Here is a 22,828-nt window from a genome sequence, read left to right as displayed (position 1 = left end):
ACCTTGGATTGGGACCCTTGGATGAGAAGAAAGCAGCTTGGCGAGCGTAAGTCTTTTGTCGTGGCGAATTACAACTTTTCTCCGGGGGGGGGGGGGGAAGAAAGAAAAAGAAAAAACGCGGCCTGCCGTTCTTGATATAATCACTTTCATATTTGGATTTTTAGTATACACATTCGATTGAGGAATGGGAGAGTTGCTGTGAACGTATATTTGTTTTGAGCCATCTCTCTCCCCCATCCTATCTGGGATCACTTACCTACATGTACGTTTATTGTCCGCAGCTAGGGTTGGCCAACGAAATACAAGGCCTCCGAACCACCCGGCCAGTTGATGTCGAAATTGAGATCTAGATCAGGCTGTTTATAACGATTATTAGTCCTTTGGAGGGAATTCATGAGCGGGGGATCAGCATGTAATAGAATTGATGTCAAATATTCATCCTCTTGTGTTTAGTGTTGAGCGTACTGGTTTATGTGCTTAAATTATTTGTGTTCTGTACATCTTTGCGTCGTTCTATCATGTTCTATCACTCGGGCCTTGGAAGTATGCGTTCATATCACGTGATTGCCAAGCACCTCGAAGACATCTATTGCAACTTCATGAAAACAACAGCCGCAAGCTCTAACTCCTGCGTGATTTCACCAATTTTCCGACACCTTGCAAACCCACAAATTCACGCAAAGAAACCCTGATCTTCGCGCCCTCACTAATAAGATAATGGTCAAGGTCGACAAGCAAGCTGCAGGTTTCGATGAAGGACGCCCGACGGTCGCAGATCTCTATGGTGACAATCCATTCGCGCAAGCTGCCAAACAGCACTGGTTAAAGGAGAAACCGTCGAAATTTAGGCCAGATGCCTTGAAGGCGGAATTCTATGATGTGTTGGAGAAGGATGGGTTTCGATTTAGGTCTTTATTGATCTTGGAGAATCTACAGTTCTTGGAGAAGTCCGTCGTGCTCTCTGCTGCCTGAGGAAATAGTTGTTGACGTCTGTTCTACGGATAGGTTTCTGTGGCCCAATTTCTCGGAAGATTCCTCGAATTTTCATATCATCTTGATCGCGTTGATGGTAAACGTGAAGCGGAGGGAGAATCTGGGGATCTGGGGTAAGAATCGAGAAGTACGTGATGGATTGTTAAAGTGCTGATTTGGTGGACTAGATCACATCTCCGGATCGCCCGAAAACTTCTCGAGCCTGTTTCGCCGTATTCTGTCCATGTGCATTGATTACAGCCTTTCACTCTCTATCCGAACCCATCTACTGACATTCATCGTCACATCATTCCAATCATTGGACAGCAGTCTCGTACGGAAGGAATGTGCGCCGTTGGTCTCGATAGGAATATGGCACAATCTGTCTACCGAGGAAGTCCGGGAGGCACGATTCGACAAATATCCCCAAACAAAGAAAGCTTGGAGAGCAGCTAAGAAACGTTACGAAGCATCAGATGATAGTACTCAGGCAAGATTGAGATTCGAGAGGATGTGGCTTTTCCAGATGATGCTAGATTTTTTGAACCTCATGTGGAAGCCTGTAGAGGGAGATGATCTAAAACGTTTTTACGCCCATTCAAAGCGTAAGATTTATCGAGCTAACTGAGATTTAGAGACTTTGACTTATTGCGAACGCTTTATCGAGCTTCTTACCGACCTCGAATCTCAGCTCCCCACAAGGCGCTATGTCAACTTTTTGGTTAAAGATCTTCACATCCTTACCGCCATTAAATTGTCACCTTTTTATGCTGATTCGGAAAATGGTCTTTTCCGAGATCTCTATGCTCTCCTTGCCCATTATGTCAACTTTTCAATTGACGACCATTCTGGTCTCCAACTTTCCCAACAAGAATCACGACAAAATCATAATTCAGACCTCGCAAAACTTCAGAGAACAGCTTTCAAGCATTTCAAAGACAAGCTAACCATTCTTGCTCTTGCCAACTATGGAAGTATAGGACAGAGGGATGAACTTGCGACCCATCTTACAGAGCTAGACGACGAAGAGGTTGCGAGATTATGTCAATTGCTTGGATTACGAACAAACTACCCCAGAAATGTAGCTGTGCCTGTAGACCGTGTATTCTTGACAGAAGCACTGCTCGCTGTTCATGAGAGGAGAAAGACCTTTCAAGAGCAAGCTAAAGAGCTTCCCGTGCTGCCGAACCAGAACACCCTTTTTGAGTCGTCTCTTCTCCGAAACGAGTACTACGACGGGTCTCGACCTCTAGCAATCCCAAAGCTCAATCTCCAGTACTTGACCGTAGGCGACTTCTTGTGGAGATCTTTTATTCTTTACCGATGCGAGGCATTCTTTGCAATCCGAAGGGATATCGAGGATTCATTACATCGACTACAGCCTAAACTCCAATACCCAAGCATGCAAACCCAGTTTCATGGATTCTCCAAGATGGCGCTTTTGATCAGCAGACCTTCGTACGTATGCGCCCCTCGTTTTGGCTGATTCCGAGACACTAACGGTCCCAGAATCCTCGAGACTGCACCCCCCCGTGTCGGTGAAGAAAAGCCGGCTTATGTTCGCGCGGAGATTAGTATTGATCTCAGCCGACTTTCTGATGAAGTTCGCCGTGACTGGGAAACCCTGCGACAAGATGATGTTGTTTTTCTCCTCGCGGTGAAGGGTATCGATGAGGGTGATAAGATGATTACTAATGGCGGGTCAGAAAAACTGAGCACTGCAGAGAAGTTCGGAATTAAGTGTTTGAGAGCCGCAGAAGTTATGCAAGTGCTCGACCAGGACGGACGACAGTTGAGGAGTGGTGAGGGGCAAGTCAGGAGATCAGGTGGAAGGTGTAGATTGCACGTCAAACTAGACACGGAGATGTATAGGGTATGTGCACCACTATATTGACGCGTAATGGTGTTTCAGGGGAAATTACTAATGCACTTTACCCCAGATTGATGCGGATCATATCAAGGCTGGCAAACCGGACGTCTATGACTCCATTAATGTATTAATCAAAAGAAAGGGCAGGGAGAATAACTTCAAGCCGGTATTGGAGTCGATCCAGGAGCTTACGCAAGCGGACATTCCTATGCCACTTTGGCTGCAGGAGGTCTTCTTGGGATATGGCGACCCAGCTGGTGCGAACTACACTAACCTTCCAAACCGTCCCAAGACCCTTGATTTCCGTGACACATTCGTTGATTGGCAACACCTATTGGAAAGCTTCCCGGGAATGGCATGTTCCCCATTTCTCATACATTGTCGATATCATTGATGCTAACGATGTTACAGAACCTTCAACCAAAAGAAGGCACCAAGGAAGGATGTAGTCCTCCATATGTCCTCTCGGATAAGCCATCCCAGGAACAGTCTAGGCCCGTAGCTAAGAAACGTAGAAGAGAAATTATGGAGACTGTTGAAAATGATGCCATTGAAGTTTCAACTTATAAACTCCCGAACATGGGGCCTTACCCTGTTGACAAGCCGCGCACCAACCACATCAAGTTTACCCCGGCACAGGTTGAAGCAATCAGATCTGGAACCAATCCCGGTCTTACCGTCATCGTCGGGCCTCCTGGCACTGGTAAAACTGACGTTGCTACTCAAATTATCAGTAATCTTTACCACAACTTCCCGACGCAGAGGACACTGTTGATTGCACACAGTAACCAAGCGCTGAACCAGTTGTTTGAGAAGATTACTGCTTTAAACATTGATGAGAGGCATCTGTTGAGACTGGGTCATGGTGAGGAGGATCTGAAAACGGATACTAATTATAGTAAGCAAGGCAGAGTGGAATCGTTTATGGTGAGCTTAGCATATGTTCTATATTATCTTTCGGCTTCTAACATTTTCTCAGGATAATCGTGTTCGATTACTCGCTGAAGTTGACCGATTGGCGCTTTGTATGGGTGCTCCTGGCGCCCACGGTGATTCATGTGAGACTGCAGGCTACTTCAACCTCGTTTACATTCTGCCAGCCTGGGAGAAATTTCAAGAAGACATTTCCAGTGATGACATAACCTCTGAAAGGATCTACGAGGCTTTTCCTTTCCACAGCTACTTTTCCAATGCCCCCGAAAAGATGTTCCCAGACAATGCAACCGCCGAGGAAATGATCGAGATTGCGGAGGGCGGGTATAGACATATCTCAAGGTTGTTCTCAGAGTTAGAGGAGATCAGACCCTTTGAGCTTTTGAGGACTGCCAGGGATAGACAAAATTATCTGCTTACCAAGGAGGCGAGGATTGTTGCTATGACTTCGACCCATGCAGCTATGAAGGTGGGTTCTATTGCTTCGGGCCAGACCTTTGTGTCTATGTGCTAACAGTTGCTTTGTAGCGTGGTGATATTGTCAAGCTAGGCTTCCACTATGATAACGTAGTGATGGAGGAAGCCGCGCAGATCACTGAAGTGGAGACGTTCATCCCCCTTGCCCTTCAAGCTCCTAGAGATGGGGAGCTTCCTTTGCAGAGAGTTGTGCTATGCGGTGATCATTATCAAAACTCCCCCATTGTTCAGAATATTGCGTTCCGTCAGTACGCAAACTTGGAGCAGAGTCTTTTCGCCAGGCTGGTTAGACTGGGTGTGCCCACAGTGAATCTTGACCAACAGGGTCGTGCGCGCCCAAGTATCGCACAATTGTACAATTGGCGTTACGGTAACCTTGGAAACCTTCCATTGCTGGATCAAGAGCCGGAATACCAAACTGCAAATGCTGGGTATGTTTATTACTCCTTTCGACTTGTTTTGTGGTAGGGTTACTCATATCTTTTAGGTTTCAACACGAATTTCAATTCATCAATGTCGAGGACTATAAAGGCCAAGGGGAACAGGAACCTGTACCCCACTTCATTCAGAATCTCGGGGAGGCAGAATATGCGGTCGCTGTGTACCAGTACATGCGTCTTTTGGGCTACCCTGCTGAGAAGATCACTATCCTCACAACATACGTGGGGCAGAGAGCACTTATCAGGGATGTTTTGAATCGCCGTTGCGCACGTAGCCCCCTGTTTGGACTTCCAGCTGCACTCACTACCGTCGATAAATACCAGGGCGAGCAGAATGACTGTAAGTTCTCCAGCGCCTAGGGCAGGGTGGTTTATCCCCAGTTTACTAACGGATATATAGATGTTATCCTCTCGTTGGTACGGACAAAGCGTGTCGGATATCTCCGTGATATCCGACGCATGACTGTCGCTCTTTCCCGCGCACGGCTCGGGCTCTACATCCTCGGAAGGCGCCAAGTTTTCGAATCCTGCTACGAGCTCTCCGAGGCCTTCAACAGGCTCCTCGAGAACAAGAGTGACAAGCTTCAGCTCGTCACAGGTGAAATGTGGCCCGCTACCCGAAAACCTGGAGAGGATGTCGAGGCGGCAGAGATGTCGAATGTGGAGCATATCGGGCAGTATGTGTATGAGATGACGACGACAAAGATAGAGAGCATGAAGGCCGCAAGAGGGGGCATTATAAATGGAAAGTTGTAGAGCGTGTGTGTTGGGGGGGGGGGGGGGGTGCAGGATGTAACGATACAAAATGTGATGAGTTTTCGATATCAATGTATAATATAACTTTAGTAAAATGAAGATCTGATGATTATTGATGATGCTGAAATTCTTGGGTCGGCAATGATGTTGGGGATAATAACGGCTTGGCATAATGTTTGGCTGAGGCTAGGTTTTCGCGTTTTCGGTGACGTTGTGGGACTTAAAACACATTGCATACACTAAGGCATAGGTGTCAGTTTTGTGGCCTATAAGTCCGCAGCAATCGAGAAATTCAACCATTATCCTTCCATCATCCTATCAGAGAGCAAGAATAAAATTCTGGAGACACCAAGAGCCTGGAAGCTTTCTCCTAATGGGGGTCCGTTACCTACGCTATCGGGATCAAAATAAAGAGATTAAACTTAAGATTCTCTCCCTACAAAGAGGTGTGTGATACCATCCTTAACCCTAGCCTCAATTCAGAGCTTATCGGTATTTTATAGACATAGTACAATACATCTTTAGTAATTTAACCAAACTTGATACAGCTTTACTCGCTGCAGTGTAGTGGAGATTGGCTCTTTAATATGGGGATTCGGACATGCTCTGGGAAGTTTTTATCTGTTTTATCTATCATTGACCTTTTTTACTAATTCCAGAACGGCTGTTTATACCCCTCTCCGCTATCTACACCCCACCATACCATTATCCCCCTTTAAAAACAGCTAATAGTCATAAAATCCCTTCCCAGACTTCTTTCCCAGCCAACCGGCATCCACCATCCTCCCCAGCATCACCGCCGGCCTATACTTCGAGTCACCCGTCTCATCCGCCAGCACCTTCATGATCGCCAAACACGTATCCAAACCGATAAAATCCGCCAACATCAGCGGGCCCATCGGCACTCCCGTACCGTTCTTCATAATGCCGTCAATATCATCACGCGTGGCCACGCCGGTCTCGAGACACATGACCGCCTCGTTGATGTACGGCATGAGGATGCGGTTCGCGATGAAGCCGGGGGTGTCGCGGGATGTGGAGGGCGTCTTGCCCATTGCGGTGACGAAGGCGAGGGCGCGGGAGAGGGTTTCGGGCGAGGTTTGGAGCGCAGTGATGATTTCGACGCCGGACTGGATGGGGACGGGGTTCATGAAGTGGGTGCTGAGGACGCGGTGGGCAGCGGCGGGGCCGGCGGCGGCGGCGAGCTTGGTGATTGAGAGGCTGGAGGTGTTGGTGGCGAGGATGGCGTCAGAAGGGGCGAGAGCGGGGAGACGGGAGAAGATGTCGAGTTTGAGGGAGAGGATTTCCTAGAAGGGGTTGTTAGTAGAGTGTTTGGGGAGGAGCGGGGGAGGAGGGGAGGTACAGGGACGGCTTCGATGATGAAGTCGGAGTCGTGTAGTGCGGAGAGGTCTGTGGATGTTGTAATACGGGATTTGATTTTGGAGGCGGCGTCGGCGGTGATGCGGGACTTTTTGACATCTTTTTCGAGGAGGGTGTCTGGTGCGTGTTAGCTCCTCTCTTCTTCTCTTCTCCTCAACTCTGAGTATAAGTTCGAGTATATGGAATACGGAATATAGTTCCAATATCAATGGTCAAGGGCCGGCTACTAACTCATAAAGCCGAGCGACTTCTGGATCGACGCTGGATTGCTGTCGATAATCGTGACGGGCACCTCGGCCACCTTTGCAGCTACGAGTGCAATTCCTAGACCCTGAATAGCACGACAACTGTCAACTTCGATTCTTTCCCCCCAACACCCAAATTTCAAACGGAGGTTATATAGTCAATACCATCTGGCCAGCACCAATAACTCCAAGCCTCTTCACACCGTGCGCCGCCTCAGCAGCAGTCGACACGGAGAACAGCCGTGCGGTAGGCCTGACGAGCACAGAGCTAGCAGTACGCGGTACTAGTCTTCTAAACATTGCTGCAAACGGGGGGGTATATATAATAAAAACAATTAGTATTCGTTGGTCGTCGTAGAGGTCGTGACAGTTATGGCTGGAGTGCTAGTAGCTAGACGGAGGTGCTCTGTGGAGGTTGCCGAACACACCGGCTAGGCGCGGCTGTCACATGTCAGAAGACACTGTCCGTCAGACGCACATGTGGTCATGCTGCAGATTGTGGAATGGCCAGTGATGGGGTGAACTGTGGGGTGTATATCTGGGACCTGGCCAATGATTGCGGGTGCAGGTGAGAGAGAGAGAGAGAAATGCAGTGGTGAGTGATTCTTTGTGATGCGCGGGAGCGGTGAGTGATGCGCGGTGACTGGCTCGGTGGGGGCTGAGTGAGTGCGTGTGGAGAGACTGAATTAATGGTATAGATTCCGAGATATCTACATGTATCTGTCCCCCTCTGGTATCAGTTCTCTTCCCTTCTCATAGCTGAGACATCCGTTCACCTCCGTCGTGTAAATAAACCCTGAACGGAACTAGTGCATCTCTTCACGCCCGACCGGAGGAATTCTTCCTTGGAGTGCTCAGGAAAGGTCAATGATCCGCTGCCACAAAACGTTGAGTCGTCTGTCCACCGCGCTGACGCCCATAAAAAATATCCCTGCGCCGATCCCCCGCAACCCCACCACCGCCGCTGCCGCTGCCGCCATTCACAGCACTGCAAACACAGCGCTCCACACTGCACCTGCTCTCCTCCGCATGGCAAACTCAAAGTACTCCCCTCCCCTCCCCCCCCCCTCCCCTCCCACTTCCCTCCTCCCCACCCACTAACACTCCCCACACAGATTCGAGTACGTCCGCGCCTTCGAGCGCCCCGACCCCCTCCTCCCAAACACCTTCATCGTCATCCGCCTCGACGGCCGCTCCTTCCACTCCTTCAGCGCCCGCCATGCCTTCACAAAACCCAACGACATCCGCGCCCTGCACCTCATGAACGCAGCCGCCGCCGCCGTCGTCCGCGACCTCCCCGACATCGCGATAGCCTACGGCGTCTCGGACGAGTTCTCGTTCGTGCTCCGCCGCGAGACCACGCTCTTTGAGCGCCGAGAGGCGAAGCTGGTCACGACGGTGTGCAGCAGCTTCACGAGCTGGTATGTGTTTTTGTGGCCGCAGTTCTTTCCCGAGACGCCGCTGGTGCCGCCGCTGCCGTCGTTTGATGGCCGCGCGGTGTGTTATCCGGCGCTGGGGAATGTCAGGGATTATTTGAGCTGGAGACAGGCGGATTGTATGTTTTATTTTGATTTAGCAGGAGGGAAGGGGAGAGAGGGCTAACTGTAACGAGAGTGTAGGTCATATTAACAATCTCTACAACACCACGTTCTGGGCGCTCGTGCAGCAGGGAGGAATGACGACACAGGAGGCTGAGGAAGAACTCAAGGTATCTTTACCCGCTGGATATAATACACATTCTTCTACAGCACTATAGCTAACAAACCCCCGCAGGGCACCTTCGCAAAAGACAAGAACGAGATCCTCTTCTCGCGCTTCAAGATCAACTACAACAACGAGCCCGAATTCTTCAAGAAGGGCAGCGTCATCTTCCGGGACTACACCGACGTTCTACCCTCTGCTGCTGCTCCCGATTCCTCTTCCCCCGCCGCTGCCGCTGCCACTGCCGAAGCGCAGGAGACGGCGACCACGGCAGTGCCGAGGGAAAAGTCAAAGACGCAGATTGAGAAGGAGAAGAAGCGTGCGAAGAAGGCGCAGGTGGTGGTGGAGCATGTGGATATCATACAGGACGCGTTCTGGGAGAAGAGGCCGTGGATATTGGGGGATCGATGACCGACCGACCGCCTAGGGGGTGTGTGATTGGGGAGGGGGGGGGGGGGGGAGGGGAGGAAATACCTAGATTGGGGCCAGGTGGATAGCAAAAAGTTTATAGAATTTAATCACTTTCTTGAAAGGCGTACGTTAGGCAGTGCGGGATAATGGTCTATGGATTCTATCATTTTGTCTACCAAATATGCGGGTATCAATGCCAATTAATGTCTAACCCCACCCACTCACCTATCCACCTACATGTACTCATCCATGCCTTCCTCACTTCTTTACAAACTCCGGCGACAGCTGGCCCACAATATTGTTCTTATCCTCCCATGCAAGCTTCACATACCTTAATTTGTCGCACCCCATCCGTCAGTTTTGCCCATACACTTCACTTCCCCGGCCCCGGCAGTGCTCGAGAAGAGAACTTACTTTGTGTGACTCCCCCTCGCAAACACCTCGTCCTTCTCGTTCCAGAACTTGACACTCGTGAACGCCAACGTCTTGCCGACTATCCCGCCCCCTCCTCAGCCCCATACCAAAACTAAAACCAAAACCAACCAGCTAGTGGAGAACTTACATTTATCACACGTCACCTCCGCCCTCACTTTATTCCCCACGGGCCCTCCGGACGCCAGATACGTTACTAACCACACGCACCACCCATCCCCGTCAGCACCCCATCCAACCCAACCCAATCCAAACCCAACCCAATAAAACATACCATTAATATCCGTACTCACCCCCGTCGAATACAGCCCCTTCGACGCCACGGCCAGTGAGCCGCCCAGGTCAACCATCGACGCGATAGTCCCGCCGTGGAGGATTCCGAGCCTATTCTACTCTTTGTTCACAAATCCACTCTACAAACACAGCCGCGAGGGGTGGGGTGGTTACGGTGTGCTGTTTTTCGACGGCAAGCTCGAAAGAGACTTTGCCGGGTTCGGCGTGGGTTAGTTTTAGCTGTTTGTGGTGAGGTGAGGGGGTCAATGATCGTTGTGCTGGTTTAGATTGTGGAGAGGGAGGAGGGGTGGGGTACGTTTTGGAGGAGTCTAGGTGGGTTGTTAGTAAGAGTTCTCGATGGCTTTGGATTTGGATAGAGGTGTTTGAGAGGGGGGGTGGAGTTACCGTGGTTCTAGTCCACTCGATTCAAGGAACGATGTCCAGACCTATATCATGATATCAATCATTACCGCACGAATATATCGATAAGGATAAGGATAAGGATAAGCAATTGTGCCCCGCCAAAATCCTCAAAAAGACGTGAAACTAACAGAGCGGACAAACTTTAACGCCGGCGTCGCAGCCATTGTGGTCTTGTGGTGATATACTTAAATTGGGAGCTTAATTGCTGGAGTTGAACGCGAAAGTACTCAAAGTTAATTGAACGGGAGCTCTCTCCCGGCGAAACCTCGCATCCCCCGGGTAACCGAGGTTGACAGACACGGCGCACTAACCGCATGCGGGTGCTGGGTTACCCTGCCTGCCCTGCAACCAGTAGTTACCCTGCCCTGTCAATGACGGAATCGCATTCTTTTTTTTTTAAGCCTCAATTAAATTAAACCCGATCTCAGCATCTATCGACGCCGCAATGCTGTCCCGTGTCGGTGCGGCAAAGCAGTTTCTGCAGGCCGCGAGGACCAACAAGCACTTGAACGCCTTCATCTCGCTCAAGCCCGAGGCGACGCTTCTTGCGGAGGCTGCGTCGGTGGACGCCCGGTTGCAATTGGCCGGGACTTGTGAGTTGTTTCCCAGCAGAGCTCTACAAGATGCATGCTTTTTTTTTATATATAGCAACGGTAATGATGATAATTGAATGGTCTTAGTGCAAAAGAAGTCGGAGCATAGCAGCAGCAGCAGCAGCAGCAGCAGCATCGATGGCCGCATCATCGCCGTCAAGGACAATATCTGCACCACCGACCTGCCCACGACCTGCGCTTCAGAGATGCTCCGAGGTTAGTTAGCTATAGTTATAGCCCCACCTGCAATTGCAATTGGCCCCGCAGTGCGCAGGAGATCAAGATCAATACGGAGACTGAAGACCAGGACCACAGACTACGTCTCGCCCTACGAAGCCACGGTCGTGCAGAACCTGAAGCGCGCCGGCGCAATCATCATGGGCAAGACCAACATGGACGAGTTTGGCATGGGGTAAGTCTCGCGCACCAACCTCATTCCTCCGCCCTGATATAGCTTCCGGATCTGATGCAGGAAATAAGTAGATAACAAAGAAGCTCCCCTACAGATCCCACTCCATCTACTCCGCCTTCGGCGCCGTGGTTGGGCCCTCGCCGCCAGAGGACCCGCAGCCGCGATCGGCGGGCGGAAGCTCGGGCGGGAGTGCGGTCGCTGTGGCCATGGGCATGTGTGATGCGTATGCAGCCCTCCTCCCCCGCTCTTCTCCCTTCTAGGAGGGAATTGTAAAATTGAGGTGCAGGCGAATATATAGTGCGTTAGGAACAGACACCGGCGGATCCGTGCGACTGCCAGCGTCGTACTGCGGCGTGGTTGGCTTCAAGCCGTCCTATGGCATGCTCTCCCGCCTCGGGGTTGTGGCCTATGCAAACTCGCTGGACACCGTGGGGATCCTGGGGAAGGACGTGGAGAGCGTGAAGAACATTTTCGGTATGGGAAGGACCGCAATATCAAGATTCTTCTGGAGCTGCTGTGGTTTCTAATAATGCGCTGTAGATGCGATCAACGAGCACGATCCCCGCGACCCCACAAGCCTGTCCCCCGAGACGCGCAAACGCCTGCGCGAGAATCTCTCAAAATCAAGCTACAACAAAGCCTCTCTCCGAATCGGCATCCCCACAGTTTGTCGCCCAACCCAACCCAACCACCCACCATACCCGCTCCCTACTGACTGACTTTCTCCCTTCCCCTCCCCCAGGAATACAACGTCACCGAACTCACCCCCGCCGTGCGCGAAGCCTGGGAAACCACCGCCCAGACTCTCCTCTCCCTCGGCCACCGCATCACCCCCATCTCCCTCCCGCACACCCCGCACTCCCTCTCCTCCTACTACGTCCTCGCGCCCGCCGAGGCCTCCTCCAACCTCGCCAAATACGACGGCGTGCGCTACGGCCACCGCTCCGCCGCCGACCGCAGCAGCCCGGACAACATCCTCTTCGCGCCCACGCGCCACGACGGCTTCGGCGCCGAGGTGCGCCGCCGAATCCTCATGGGCGCATATGCGCTCAGCTCCGAGGCAAAGGAGAACTACTTCATCCAGGCGCAGCGCGTGCGCGCGCTCGTGCAGAGCGACTTTGACGCCGCGTTTGTGCAGCCGAATTGGCTCAAGATGCGGCACAAGGACAAGCGGGCGCCGCCTAGGGATGGGGGGCAGGGGCGTGTGGACGTGATTCTGGCGCCATGTGCGCTGTCGGCAGCGCCGTTGTTGAGCGATGTGAGGGCGCAGAGGTCGCCGCTGGATGCGTATGTGAATGATGTGCTGACGGTGCCGGCGAGCCTGGCGGGGGTGCCGGCGGTGAGCGTGCCGGTTTGGGTGGAGGGTGGGCGGAATCCGGAGGGGCGGCCGATTGGGATGCAGGTTATGACGCAGTTTGGGGATGAGGGCGTGTTGTGGGAGGCGGCGAAGATCTTGGAGGGGTTGGGCACTATGAAGGCCTGTGAAGGCAGGTAGATGGGTGGTTAGGTAGGTTAAGTAGGTTCTAATTAGACGGAAATCAAAGTAGAGGATTAGAAACAAGGTCTTGCTTTGAAGGCCTACTACTACTAACCTTTTACATTATTCGGGGGTATGTTTTATACTGTTTGTGCCAATATTGTGTACTCATATTCCCATATGTCCTTTAATTCCAAAAGACTATTTGCCGCAATTAAGACAGAGTATTAAAAGCTTGAAAACTTTTATATGTGGTATTTGTTGGTCGAATGCTCTCAAAAAGGGTTGCTTGTAAAAGATTGTTGGTGATATTATCATTTCCACTTGCCGATCCATACTCAGCAATATGCAATGAAGATATACTGGGTACCGGAGCTGAGAGATATGTACGCCTACCGTAGGTACTTTGTAGGCCAAGCCCCCGCTCTTTTTTTTTCCCTCTTTTCTTTTTTTTATTGTTGATGCTGGGAGGCGGCGCTTACGTTGGACCTCAGGTGCTGTAGGGCAGTGTGTGTGTTCCAATCAATGGCTGTAGCACGACCAAACCGCGGGACGAGAGAAGAGATAATGTACCAGAATTTCGACATAAGCGAGAACAGATTGTCATGCCAGTACCTACTTATCCCTCGCCATACGTTTACTACAGTCGTGGTGGTTGAAATGTTTGGCGGTTAGTACTGTATGTTGTGCGACGGTGGCAAGTGGTAAAACATTTTGCGATGTGCAAAACATTTTCTGGGATAACTGTGCAGTGCTTCATAGCTATAAACAAGGGGATGTGGTTTAGTGGTATAATGCTTCTTTAGCATAGAAGCGGTCCGGGGTTCGATTCCCCGCGTCTCCAACTTTTTTTTCCCTCGTCCTCGAGATGGGGGGATGTAGAGTTACTGATGGGGATGTATACCGGGCATAGGGGGGTGCAGGGCTGTACTGAAACTCGACGTTGCAACATGCTACAGCGCCTGTATGGCTGGTGGGTGAAAGCTGGAATGGGCTGCTAGATGGTTTTAGGAATAGTGGGCAAAAAGAGTACCCTTCCAGCTGACACCCTATACCTACATGCACTCTCACCTTGTTCCGCATTCCTCATCTTCAGCATATCCCCACCAGCCAGTCAAACACTCATACTCATGTCCAAATGCAATTGGGGGTTGCCTGTATGGCGCCATCAACAAGGTCACTATAAAATATAAACGAGTGATAATCCATGATCCTAATTATCGATCAACCGACACCTACCTTGACATTGAACGGCTATATCGATTCCGGTCTTGATTTTGAACTTTGAGCACGCATCCACCCAAGCAAGATTTCACACTGAGTTTGTCGTTTGTTACTTGGTTCTTGGTATAATTTACATTTCATCCTCCTGCGCCTTCTGACCAAAGAACAAGAAAGCCCTACTCTTCTTTAAATATGAACACCTGTTTTTTCCCGCCAAACGCCTGTCCGCTACGTGCAACGGCTTCTTTCAATACGTCCACCTTTGTGGTGGGCGTCCAGACAGTCTCCTGCACGGGCGTGTCCTTGAATTCGCCCGAGGTGATGTAGCCGAATATCTCTTCCACCATGGCCTGTTTCTCCTCCGGGTGCTTGTCGGACCAGACCGAGACCCAGAAGCCGTGCAGGTGGAGGTCTTTGAAGATGAAGAGAGACGTGGGGACGGTGATGGGCTGGCGGGACATGCCGCCGTAGGTTACGAGGTGACCTCCGTGCCTGATGGTGATATCAGTAAAAATTGGAGTTGGGGTATTGACGAAAGGGAGAGAAATCCTACCCTAGTTGCCGGAGGAGATCTGTTGTTGCTTTCCCGCCAACGCAGTTCAATCCGAGCCTCATACCCTTCTTCCCAGCGAGCCTCTTGACTTCCTGCATCCTATCCCGGTCCGCCAGCTCCGACTCCGTCACCACCACGTCTGCGCCCAGCGCCTCAAGCTCTTTCTTCAGCTCGTCGGCATTATCCCTATCCCTGATGACATTGACGCTCTTCAGCCCCCACAGCCTCCCAAACTGGATCGCGCTCCTCCCCACGCCCGAGTTTGCGCCGTTCTGGATGAACCAGTCGCCCCTCTCCAGCGGCGTAAAGTCCTTGAGCATGCGGTATGCCGTGCACGGGTTCACGGAGATGGTGGCGGCCTGGATGGGCGTGATTGCCTTGTCGTCCGGGATCTTGAGCAGGTGCGAGGACTTTGCGGAGGCGTGGGTGCGCCAGGTGCCGAAGCCGACGCTGCGCATGATTGCGCGGTCGCCGGGCTTGAAGTCGGGTACTTTGGCGCCGACGGCGACGACTTCGACGACGCCTTCGTTGCCGCCGACGGCACAGGGTTCGGGGGTGCCGAGGGCGGTGGTGAAGGGGGGTTTGGAGGGGTAGACGCCTTCAATCTGGCGGGGAGGGGGGTGTTAGTGTAGGGGTTCCAATCATAAGAGAATGCATTTCTAGGGGGATTTCCGAACTTGGTTGATGTCTGCTGGGTTGATTGGGGAGGCCAGGAACTTGACGGTGATTTCGTCGTTGTAGGCGGGAGCTATGGAGTGTGAGTGTAGGCTTCATGGCGACAATTGACGGTTAATTCTCCGGCGTCAGCACATCATGTTTCATGAAATTGATCACCGGTATATATATATATATATTTTTTTTTCGGACGGCGGGTAGTGGGTGGTGGTGATGATGGTGGTGGGATACCTTAGGACGTCTTTTGGCTGGCCGTATCTTGAGTATACGAGCGCTTTTGCCTGCGTGTAGCCAAACGCTGAGACGTAGCGTTTGGACAGAAGGCATGGAGCAGCAGGGCTGCGGCGCAGAGACGCCAGCAGGGCGCGCTTCATTGTGCAGTTCATCGTAAGTAATTCAGCTCTGGGAATAGAATGTTGGGTGTTTCTGGAATGAGCGAAAGAATGTTTTCAGATATCCCCAGAGTTGGTGGAGTGAGTGATATTATATCCATCTTATCGGGAGGATGGAAGATCTACTGGACCTCGGGTTCTAACTAATCAGCGACGTCATGGATGATTGGTGAATTCCTCAAAGTTCTGTAAGAAACTAAAACATGCAATCAATCCCTGGCGATATAATTCCCCTCTTCTAGCGCGCATCTGCTGTCAATCTCTCTTTTCTCTCTTTTCTCACTCTCGCCTTGTCTTTCATCCCAGCGCTGCTCCTTTCCCGTCTTTACTTTAATTGCTCTCTCTCTCTCTCGTCATCTCATCATGTATCGCCGATCTTCTCGTGTTCCAGAGGACGATGAAATCTCCCTCATTTCCATGCAGGAACTCGCCCCGTCACCTATCGAAGACGACGAAGCAGACTACTACTACAATGCCGAACAGCTATCCGTGAATCCTGTAGAGAGGAAGGCCACGGACCTTTCCTCTTCCAATTACTCCAACTACTCACAAACCTCGTCCAATCTGACCTTCTGGTGTAAGTTCCTTGAGGCACAAAGAGAAAAAAATCTCGTTTTCATTAGGTAGCGCCAGATTACACTCTGCTAACTCTGACAGTGGCACGATCACAAAAATACTCATCCTACGCATTCAGCGCTTTCCTCGGTCTCCACGCCACAACCGTCTCACTAACACCCCTCTTCCTCGGCCTCGACGCCGGGAACTCCTCTCTCCTCCTCGCGCGCACCTACTTCTACCAGTCGCACCCCATCGTCGAATCAATACTCATTCCCGGGTCGCTGCTCCTGCACGTTGGGTCCGGGCTCGGGCTGCGGGCATACCGCCACTACCAGCAGCGGCAGCGTTACGGCGGGAGCCCCCCACCGGCACTGTCGCAATGGCGTCTGGGGAACTTCTCGGGCATTAGTCTGGCGGGATGGGCCATGCTGCCGTTTGTGGCGGCGCACACGGGGCTGCTGAGGGTTGTGCCGCTGTGGGTGGATGGGGGGAGTAGCGATATCACGTTGGAGTACCTGGGGCATGGGTTCCATATGGGGAGGTGGGGGAAGTGGATTGGCACCGGGTTCTACACGGTGATGGTTGGGCTGGTGTCCTACCATGTCGTTTTCGGTGAGCGGCCTTTAATTGGAATGCAAAGTAAAAATCATTTGTGCAAAGTTAGCTAACTGAGGGGGCAGGTTGGGCAAAATACCTTAAAATCGACAAGCGGCGGCGCATAACAGGTGCTACAGCTGTAGCGGTAGCTGGCACATGGCTCTCTGGGCTTTTTGTTATTGCCAAGTCGGGGCCGGTGAGAGGATACCTAGGAAAGCATTACGACCATCTTTACAATGTCTTTTTCATGAGAGCGGTATAAAAAAGGGTTTTTTACGAGGGCATGTAATATGAATTGAAAGCATGGAAATGGGATGAAAAGTGCAGCATTTTTGCGGGGCGCAAATTATTTGATAAATACTCTAGATAGTACATATTACACGCTAGCGAAAGGTATTGGAACGATTACAGCTGCGGAATCGAGTAATGATACCAAAGCTGTTAAATACAGGCTCTTCTCCAGCTTCTCTCAATCTGTAGGCTTCGCTGGATCGTATCTTTCGTAACCTTCATCCCCCGTATCACTCTCCTCCGCCGTCGCCGCTGCTCCTGCTCCTGCCACTTTCTGCTCCTCTGGGGCCGCGAATGCCTTCTTGAACCCACCGATTGACGCGGCCGGCACAACCTTCTTTTCCTCCTCGTTCCCAAACGCGCTCTTGAACCCGCCCTTCTTGAACCCGCCAGCTTTCTTCTCATCCGCGGCGAGCTTGAGCGGCTTGATTGTGATGACACCCGCCTTCTCGTCCTGCCGGCGCTCACGCTCCCGGCGCTTCTCTGCCGTGGAAGGGTCGCGCTGCATGGCCTTCATCTCCTGGAAGCGCTTCTTGTGCTGGTGGTCGTAGGAGTTCTCGTGAGCTTCGAACTCGTTCATGCGCGAGTAACCCTTTGAGCATAGTTCGCCTAGATAGAGAGACGCGGACACTTTTAGATATATTGTACTATATTTTTTTGTTTTTGTTTTTGTTTTTGTTTTGCCAATTGGGGGTATAGGACTAGGGAGGGAGGAGGGGGAGGGGGAGGAGGAGGAGGAGGGTACAGTAGAATGATTTCCGGGCCTGGACTGCGCTCTCTGTTTTCGGGGGTGGTATTCCACCGCTGGTACGGCCACCGCCCTGGGGGGGGGCTGTTAGCATGGCAGTTTGGATGATGGGAGGTGAAGTACCTCGCCAGTTAGTCGTGACATTATTAATAATTTGCTTGAGGGGTATTAATGTGTATATATATCTGCGCCGTGTATTCCGAGAGATAGTAGATAGTATTCCAGAGGTGAGAGAGAGAGTTCTGTAGACTGTACTCTGTAGGGGGGATCAGAATCAAGCAATTGGTGTCTATCGCAGAGGGTGGGGGGGGGGAGATCCCCAGGCTGAGAAGAGGGGAGAGCCGCACTGCTGCACAGCATCTGCACGTTGGGCGAGACCCCCCGTAACTACTAACTTCAGTTTCTATTGGGTGTAATCTTGGCAGACGCACACAAAGCAGCAGGCGAGTGACTCCGCTTTTTTTTTTCTGACTACGACGACTACGACAACGGGATGATTGCCACCAACGTCCACCACACCAGCCCCACTACAACCCAACAACCCAACCCAACCTCCATCTATCTATTTATCGATCCTCCATCGCATACCCACCCCAGACACAGGAGAGAAAAAAAAAAAAATTTCTAGGAACCTCTATTTCACCATAATTAATCATGCCTGACACCTCGTAAGCTTTCACTCTCCAATTTGAAGGAAAAACTAGAGAGAAAGAAAAGGAGGGGGAGGGGAGGAAAAAGGAGGAAGAAAAAAAAAATTCATCTCCAGCATCAGCCTCTAACCCCCGAAAGCAGAAGAGCCAACTGGGCCGACGATGAAGAGTTCGATGACCCAACAGTCCTCCCCCCTCAGCAAGTCCTGTCAAACCCCGACGGCACAAAGACAATAATCACCTTCCGCTTCAACGACGCCGGCAAGAAGATCAAAACCACACGCAAGATCCGCACCACCATCGTCAAGGAGCACGTCAACCCACGGGTCGCCGAGCGCAAGGAATGGTCCAAATTCGGCGCCGAGAAGGGCCACGCGCGCGGGCCCGACCTCTCCACAACCTCCGTGGGCGAGAACATCGTCTTCCGCCCCTCGTCAAACTGGAAGAGCTCAAATAAGGAGGAGAGCAAGGAGGAGGACAGCCTGAGGGACCAGCTGAAGGACAAGAAGGTTGCCTGTCGTATCTGTAAGGGCGACCATTTCACGGCCCGCTGTCCGTTCAAGGACACTCTTCCGCCGCTCGACGACGTTGCTGCGTCTGGTGCGGGTGCGGGCGATAGCGGCAATGCGGCTGAGGATGTCGGTGGCTTGGGAATGACAAAGGGAAGCTATGTTGCTCCCCATCTGCGTGGGAAGAAGGGTGCGGGAGAGACTATGGGTGGTGGAAACTTCAAGGACAGAGACGACCTTGCCACCCTTAGGGTTACAAACGTGTCTGAGTTTGCGGAGGAGAACGACCTGAGGGATATGTTTGAGCGTTTCGGAAGGGTCACGAGGGTATTCTTGGCCAAGGACAGAGAAACTGGAAGGGCAAAGGGCTTCGCATTCATCTCTTTTGCGGATAGGAGTGATGCGGCGAGGGCGTGCGAGAAGATGGATGGATGTGAGTATCTTTTCCAGCTTACATATTTTCTATCAAATACTGATAGAGAATCTAGTTGGTTACGGGCACTTGATCTTGAGGGTCGAATTCGCCAAGAAGTCTGCTTAAATCTAACAAAACTTTTTTCTGCGTTTCTTTCTTTCGCACCACCCCCTCTTATGGATAATTTTTAGGTCAAAAAAAAAATATCCAAAAATACTCAAAAGTTGCTCTTTTTTTTCTCTTTTCTATCCCTCATCTCTTTCCAAAAGAAAAAACAAGCACGGATGTCAAATTACAACCCCTGCACTTTAATTGCTGTTGGTTGCGCCGAAGATGTGCTGAGATTGAATATGCGATTGCTCGGTGACGAGGACCAATCCTGGAACGTGGCTCTCAGTGTCTAGTCGCGGGATTGGTAAAGCATGACATTTTTTCATTTTTCGTTTCTTCTATTCTCTCATGGGAAATGACAGTATTTTGGACCGCGCAATCCCGTCCAAATTCATCGACGAGTGAGTCTTGGTGATTACAAGTTAAAATCTTTGATCTCCAATTCCCAACCATCTAACTAAATTACACAAGCAAGTCAAACCAGTTGCATAATAGCTACAAATTCTACATTTCCATACTCGCCCCATCTCAGACATGGACACTTATGGCACAAATGTTAAAATTGAAGGGATTCCGAGTGCCCATCTCCCGAATCCATCCTTCGTTGAATATTGAACTTGCCGTTCCAAACCTACCCAGGTTAGTATCTAGGTACATGTAGGTATCTGTCCTTGTGACGAATATTTTCTCCATATATTCAGAAACTGGAAATTGAAAAAAGAATGGAGACGCGGGGAATCGAACCCCGGACCGCTTCTATGCTAAAGAAGCATTATACCACTAAACCACATCCCCTTCGAGCAATGAGTGCATTTGATGTTTCTCAGAACCAATATATTCACATTAGATCGTGGTAAGTTAATAAACTAGCGATCGATCCTCATTTTAGCCGGAAATCTCGCTTTAACCGCGCACTTCTCCACAAAATAGCTCCCAGAAAGTCTATACGCAGAAGATTTATTCGCCAAGGGCCCCGTGAAGATATCGGAAGATCATCTTTAAGTCTTAACCGACGGCTTTGCTACATGGATCTGTTCAATCGGTCCGATCCTGCCCGATTCATCGGTCCGCCGGGGCCGGAGTAGATCTCACAATCCTTGCCCAAGATCGTTTATCAAAATCAACCGATCCAGGTTACACCAGAAGATACGTTGAGCAAAAACTACTTAAGATGGTTGGTTCTTGTTTGTCGGTTTGTTTTGTGATATCGTTGTGTGAAGCTCGATTCGAAACGAGGCGAGTGAGTTTTGGTGACGCTGAAGATGGTAAAGGTAAGCAAAACAATTATTGCAGAGTTAACAAAATATTCGAAGGATACAAGGTGATTGCAATATTTGAGCCAGTGACTTTTCGGTTTGAGAGTTAGTCACTTGGCAAATCACGGCACTCGACTGACGTCTTGCGCTTCAGGTACCTGACGATCCGGTCATTCCTGTTTATTTGAATTTCAACGACCCAATACGCCACCGCGACTATACTTTTAACTTTGTATCCCTAAATAACTAAATATCGCATAATATCGTGGCCATGTCAGTTCTTCGCGCGACACAATTCGTTACTAATCATGACGTCGGTCCATCAACTCGCTCCTCGACTACGACCAGGCCTCGGAAAGTCGTACAGCTTCGGGATCTCCTAGTAGTCTATCCAATTGTTGTGTCCATCGCCAAAAGTCTTAATTTGAAAGAGCTGATTTCTCTGACATTGACCGATAAGAGTTGTTTCGCTTTCCTACGTGGTGGGGATTGGGGTGATGACTTGCGTCATTGGAACAACCTGAAGTCGAATTGCAATGAGATTTGTGAATTTAACTCCGCACACGAATATCTTCCTCCTGTGAAGGACGTTAAGGCGTGCCACAAATGCAGGTACGGCGTCTGCAATGTAAGTATCCTAGCTACTCACTTCTTTAAGCTTCGATAGGTCCGTACTTAATTGATAGCTAATATTTGTTAATATACAGCACTGTGTGGGGCCAGTAGGACACCTTGGGAGCCCTCGCCGTCAGATATGTCCTAGCTGCGTTGAGAAACGCTTGGCTTCCCATATCAGATATATGAACAAACCAGAACTCCCAAATTGCTCTTGCGCAGGCGCCGAGCCATGGCTGTGTCAAATGTGTTGGAAAGGGAACTACTTTTCCACCTTTCAAGAATCTGCGGGTACATGCTGCGATTGCGATTGCAAGTTCGTTGTTGGGTCTAAAACATATTTCGTCTGCAAATGGTGTAGAGGGAAGATGTTGTAACTCGGCAGTTCTTTTGAGGAGGTTGGATGTGTCGACGATCTACCTGTGATGATGCTGCTGGAGTGATGTAGGAGTTATTACTGTGTTTTGATACGTGTTCTTTTGTTGATTTGTTTATTGTAATTTTTGGCACGGGTGTTTGGAGTGGTACAATCTGTTGTCCTATTAATATATATATTCTTTCCTTTCTTTCCTTTCCTTTTTCATGTCTATAATATATTACTACATATCTTTCCATTCTAAATATAACTATCCGACCAGGTACGTTTGCTGCCTCTACGAACGTCAGTTCATCTGATGAGTTGGGGCATCGTGTACATGTATCCGCAGATATTGCCGTTCTACTACATGTCATTTATTGCAGGCATTCAGGCTTTGAAAAACTAAAAGAATCAACGATATACACACATTTTCCGGTCCAATCGAACAAAGCTTAACGCTTTTTACATCTGGTTCGCGGCTTTCCTGGACTGCCGAGTGGATAAAGAATCGTCTAGGCACGTTCCCTCTCTCGATCGTTAGACGTTGCTCCACATTGTGGTACGGGGCGGGACAAATCTCAAGTACATATGTATATGTATCACCGGTAGTTTGTGCACTGTCAGGATCAATCACCACGGATCACTCACTAGGGTAACAGCCCTTAGTATTCCTGGCGGTAACATCCATGAGTAACGAACGCATGCGCACTTAGGAGTACACATCTCTATTTCTCATGCAACTCAGCTAAGAATGTTGCAGCAAAATTGGAACCTAACCGCCTCTCGCCGGAAGATCACTCCTGATAGAACTATAAGGCAATTCTACGGCCATTACGCATCGGTTTTTCGGGAATCGTTTGCTATTTCGATTAGCACAAAGCACAACTCTTCCCGTTATCTATTGATTGTTGGATGACTCTCATTAAAGCCCATACACCCGTCACTCTCCCCCTGGCCATGGCTTATGTCTCGATACTACCTATGATCCGTTTCAATTTGAATTTCTTTGGTTTTATCAATCATCTTAAGAGCTGAAGGAAAGACATCTCAAGTCCCGGGTTCAAGAGTTAACAATATGCAC

General features: G+C 50.3%; 10 protein-coding genes across 10 annotated transcripts; 6 read left to right on the top strand and 4 right to left on the bottom strand.

The window, feature by feature from the left end:
• Positions 1 to 717: 717 nt before the first annotated feature.
• On the top strand, positions 718 to 5,448 carry LAJ45_02006 (uncharacterized protein; the record flags this gene model as incomplete). Its single annotated transcript, XM_046111598.1, has 11 exons — positions 718 to 947; positions 1,006 to 1,106; positions 1,161 to 1,556; positions 1,608 to 2,430; positions 2,482 to 2,845; positions 2,913 to 3,197; positions 3,254 to 3,769; positions 3,822 to 4,244; positions 4,304 to 4,683; positions 4,740 to 5,032; positions 5,093 to 5,448. 11 exons carry the CDS (start codon positions 718 to 720, stop codon positions 5,446 to 5,448), a joined length of 4,167 nt encoding a protein of 1,388 aa, XP_045975542.1.
• Positions 5,449 to 6,173: 725 nt separating this feature from the next.
• Positions 6,174 to 7,373, bottom strand: LAJ45_02005 (uncharacterized protein; the record flags this gene model as incomplete). Its single annotated transcript, XM_046111597.1, has 4 exons — positions 6,174 to 6,755; positions 6,812 to 6,945; positions 7,060 to 7,159; positions 7,239 to 7,373. The coding sequence occupies 4 exons, from the start codon at positions 7,371 to 7,373 to the stop codon at positions 6,174 to 6,176; spliced, it is 951 nt and encodes a 316-aa protein (XP_045975541.1).
• Positions 7,374 to 7,940: 567 nt separating this feature from the next.
• Positions 7,941 to 9,185, top strand: LAJ45_02004 (uncharacterized protein; the record flags this gene model as incomplete). Its single annotated transcript, XM_046111596.1, has 4 exons — positions 7,941 to 8,116; positions 8,189 to 8,628; positions 8,693 to 8,781; positions 8,847 to 9,185. The coding sequence occupies 4 exons, from the start codon at positions 7,941 to 7,943 to the stop codon at positions 9,183 to 9,185; spliced, it is 1,044 nt and encodes a 347-aa protein (XP_045975540.1).
• Positions 9,186 to 9,443: 258 nt separating this feature from the next.
• LAJ45_02003 (uncharacterized protein) lies at positions 9,444 to 10,477 on the bottom strand (the record flags this gene model as incomplete). The annotated part of the gene is made up of 8 exons (XM_046111595.1): positions 9,444 to 9,516; positions 9,600 to 9,678; positions 9,748 to 9,813; positions 9,892 to 10,006; positions 10,065 to 10,130; positions 10,207 to 10,219; positions 10,296 to 10,336; positions 10,442 to 10,477. The coding sequence occupies 8 exons, from the start codon at positions 10,475 to 10,477 to the stop codon at positions 9,444 to 9,446; spliced, it is 489 nt and encodes a 162-aa protein (XP_045975539.1).
• A 281-nt stretch (positions 10,478 to 10,758) lies between these two features.
• Positions 10,759 to 12,813, top strand: LAJ45_02002 (uncharacterized protein; the record flags this gene model as incomplete). Its single annotated transcript, XM_046111594.1, has 7 exons — positions 10,759 to 10,906; positions 10,994 to 11,122; positions 11,222 to 11,318; positions 11,413 to 11,541; positions 11,617 to 11,792; positions 11,859 to 11,983; positions 12,061 to 12,813. The coding sequence occupies 7 exons, from the start codon at positions 10,759 to 10,761 to the stop codon at positions 12,811 to 12,813; spliced, it is 1,557 nt and encodes a 518-aa protein (XP_045975538.1).
• Positions 12,814 to 14,195: 1,382 nt separating this feature from the next.
• LAJ45_02001 (uncharacterized protein) lies at positions 14,196 to 15,621 on the bottom strand (the record flags this gene model as incomplete). Its single annotated transcript, XM_046111593.1, has 4 exons — positions 14,196 to 14,511; positions 14,573 to 15,177; positions 15,250 to 15,340; positions 15,479 to 15,621. The coding sequence occupies 4 exons, from the start codon at positions 15,619 to 15,621 to the stop codon at positions 14,196 to 14,198; spliced, it is 1,155 nt and encodes a 384-aa protein (XP_045975537.1).
• Positions 15,622 to 16,002: 381 nt separating this feature from the next.
• LAJ45_02000 (uncharacterized protein) lies at positions 16,003 to 17,056 on the top strand (the record flags this gene model as incomplete). The annotated part of the gene is made up of 3 exons (XM_046111592.1): positions 16,003 to 16,216; positions 16,297 to 16,809; positions 16,878 to 17,056. The coding sequence occupies 3 exons, from the start codon at positions 16,003 to 16,005 to the stop codon at positions 17,054 to 17,056; spliced, it is 906 nt and encodes a 301-aa protein (XP_045975536.1).
• A 207-nt stretch (positions 17,057 to 17,263) lies between these two features.
• LAJ45_01999 (uncharacterized protein) lies at positions 17,264 to 17,977 on the bottom strand (the record flags this gene model as incomplete). Its single annotated transcript, XM_046111591.1, has 3 exons — positions 17,264 to 17,694; positions 17,831 to 17,906; positions 17,957 to 17,977. 3 exons carry the CDS (start codon positions 17,975 to 17,977, stop codon positions 17,264 to 17,266), a joined length of 528 nt encoding a protein of 175 aa, XP_045975535.1.
• A 510-nt stretch (positions 17,978 to 18,487) lies between these two features.
• Positions 18,488 to 19,533, top strand: LAJ45_01998 (uncharacterized protein; the record flags this gene model as incomplete). The annotated part of the gene is made up of 3 exons (XM_046111590.1): positions 18,488 to 18,501; positions 18,626 to 19,425; positions 19,481 to 19,533. The coding sequence occupies 3 exons, from the start codon at positions 18,488 to 18,490 to the stop codon at positions 19,531 to 19,533; spliced, it is 867 nt and encodes a 288-aa protein (XP_045975534.1).
• Positions 19,534 to 21,045: 1,512 nt separating this feature from the next.
• On the top strand, positions 21,046 to 21,766 carry LAJ45_01997 (uncharacterized protein; the record flags this gene model as incomplete). The annotated part of the gene is made up of 3 exons (XM_046111589.1): positions 21,046 to 21,171; positions 21,235 to 21,402; positions 21,482 to 21,766. The coding sequence occupies 3 exons, from the start codon at positions 21,046 to 21,048 to the stop codon at positions 21,764 to 21,766; spliced, it is 579 nt and encodes a 192-aa protein (XP_045975533.1).
• Positions 21,767 to 22,828: the final 1,062 nt, after the last annotated feature.

The sequence above is a fragment of the Morchella importuna genome, assembly GCF_003444635.1.
Source record: "Morchella importuna strain M04M26 chromosome Unknown Morimp01GS003, whole genome shotgun sequence".
NCBI lineage: Eukaryota > Fungi > Ascomycota > Pezizomycetes > Pezizales > Morchellaceae > Morchella > Morchella importuna.
Note: the sequence above shows the minus strand (reverse complement) of the source record. Positions and strands in the feature narration are given on the sequence as shown.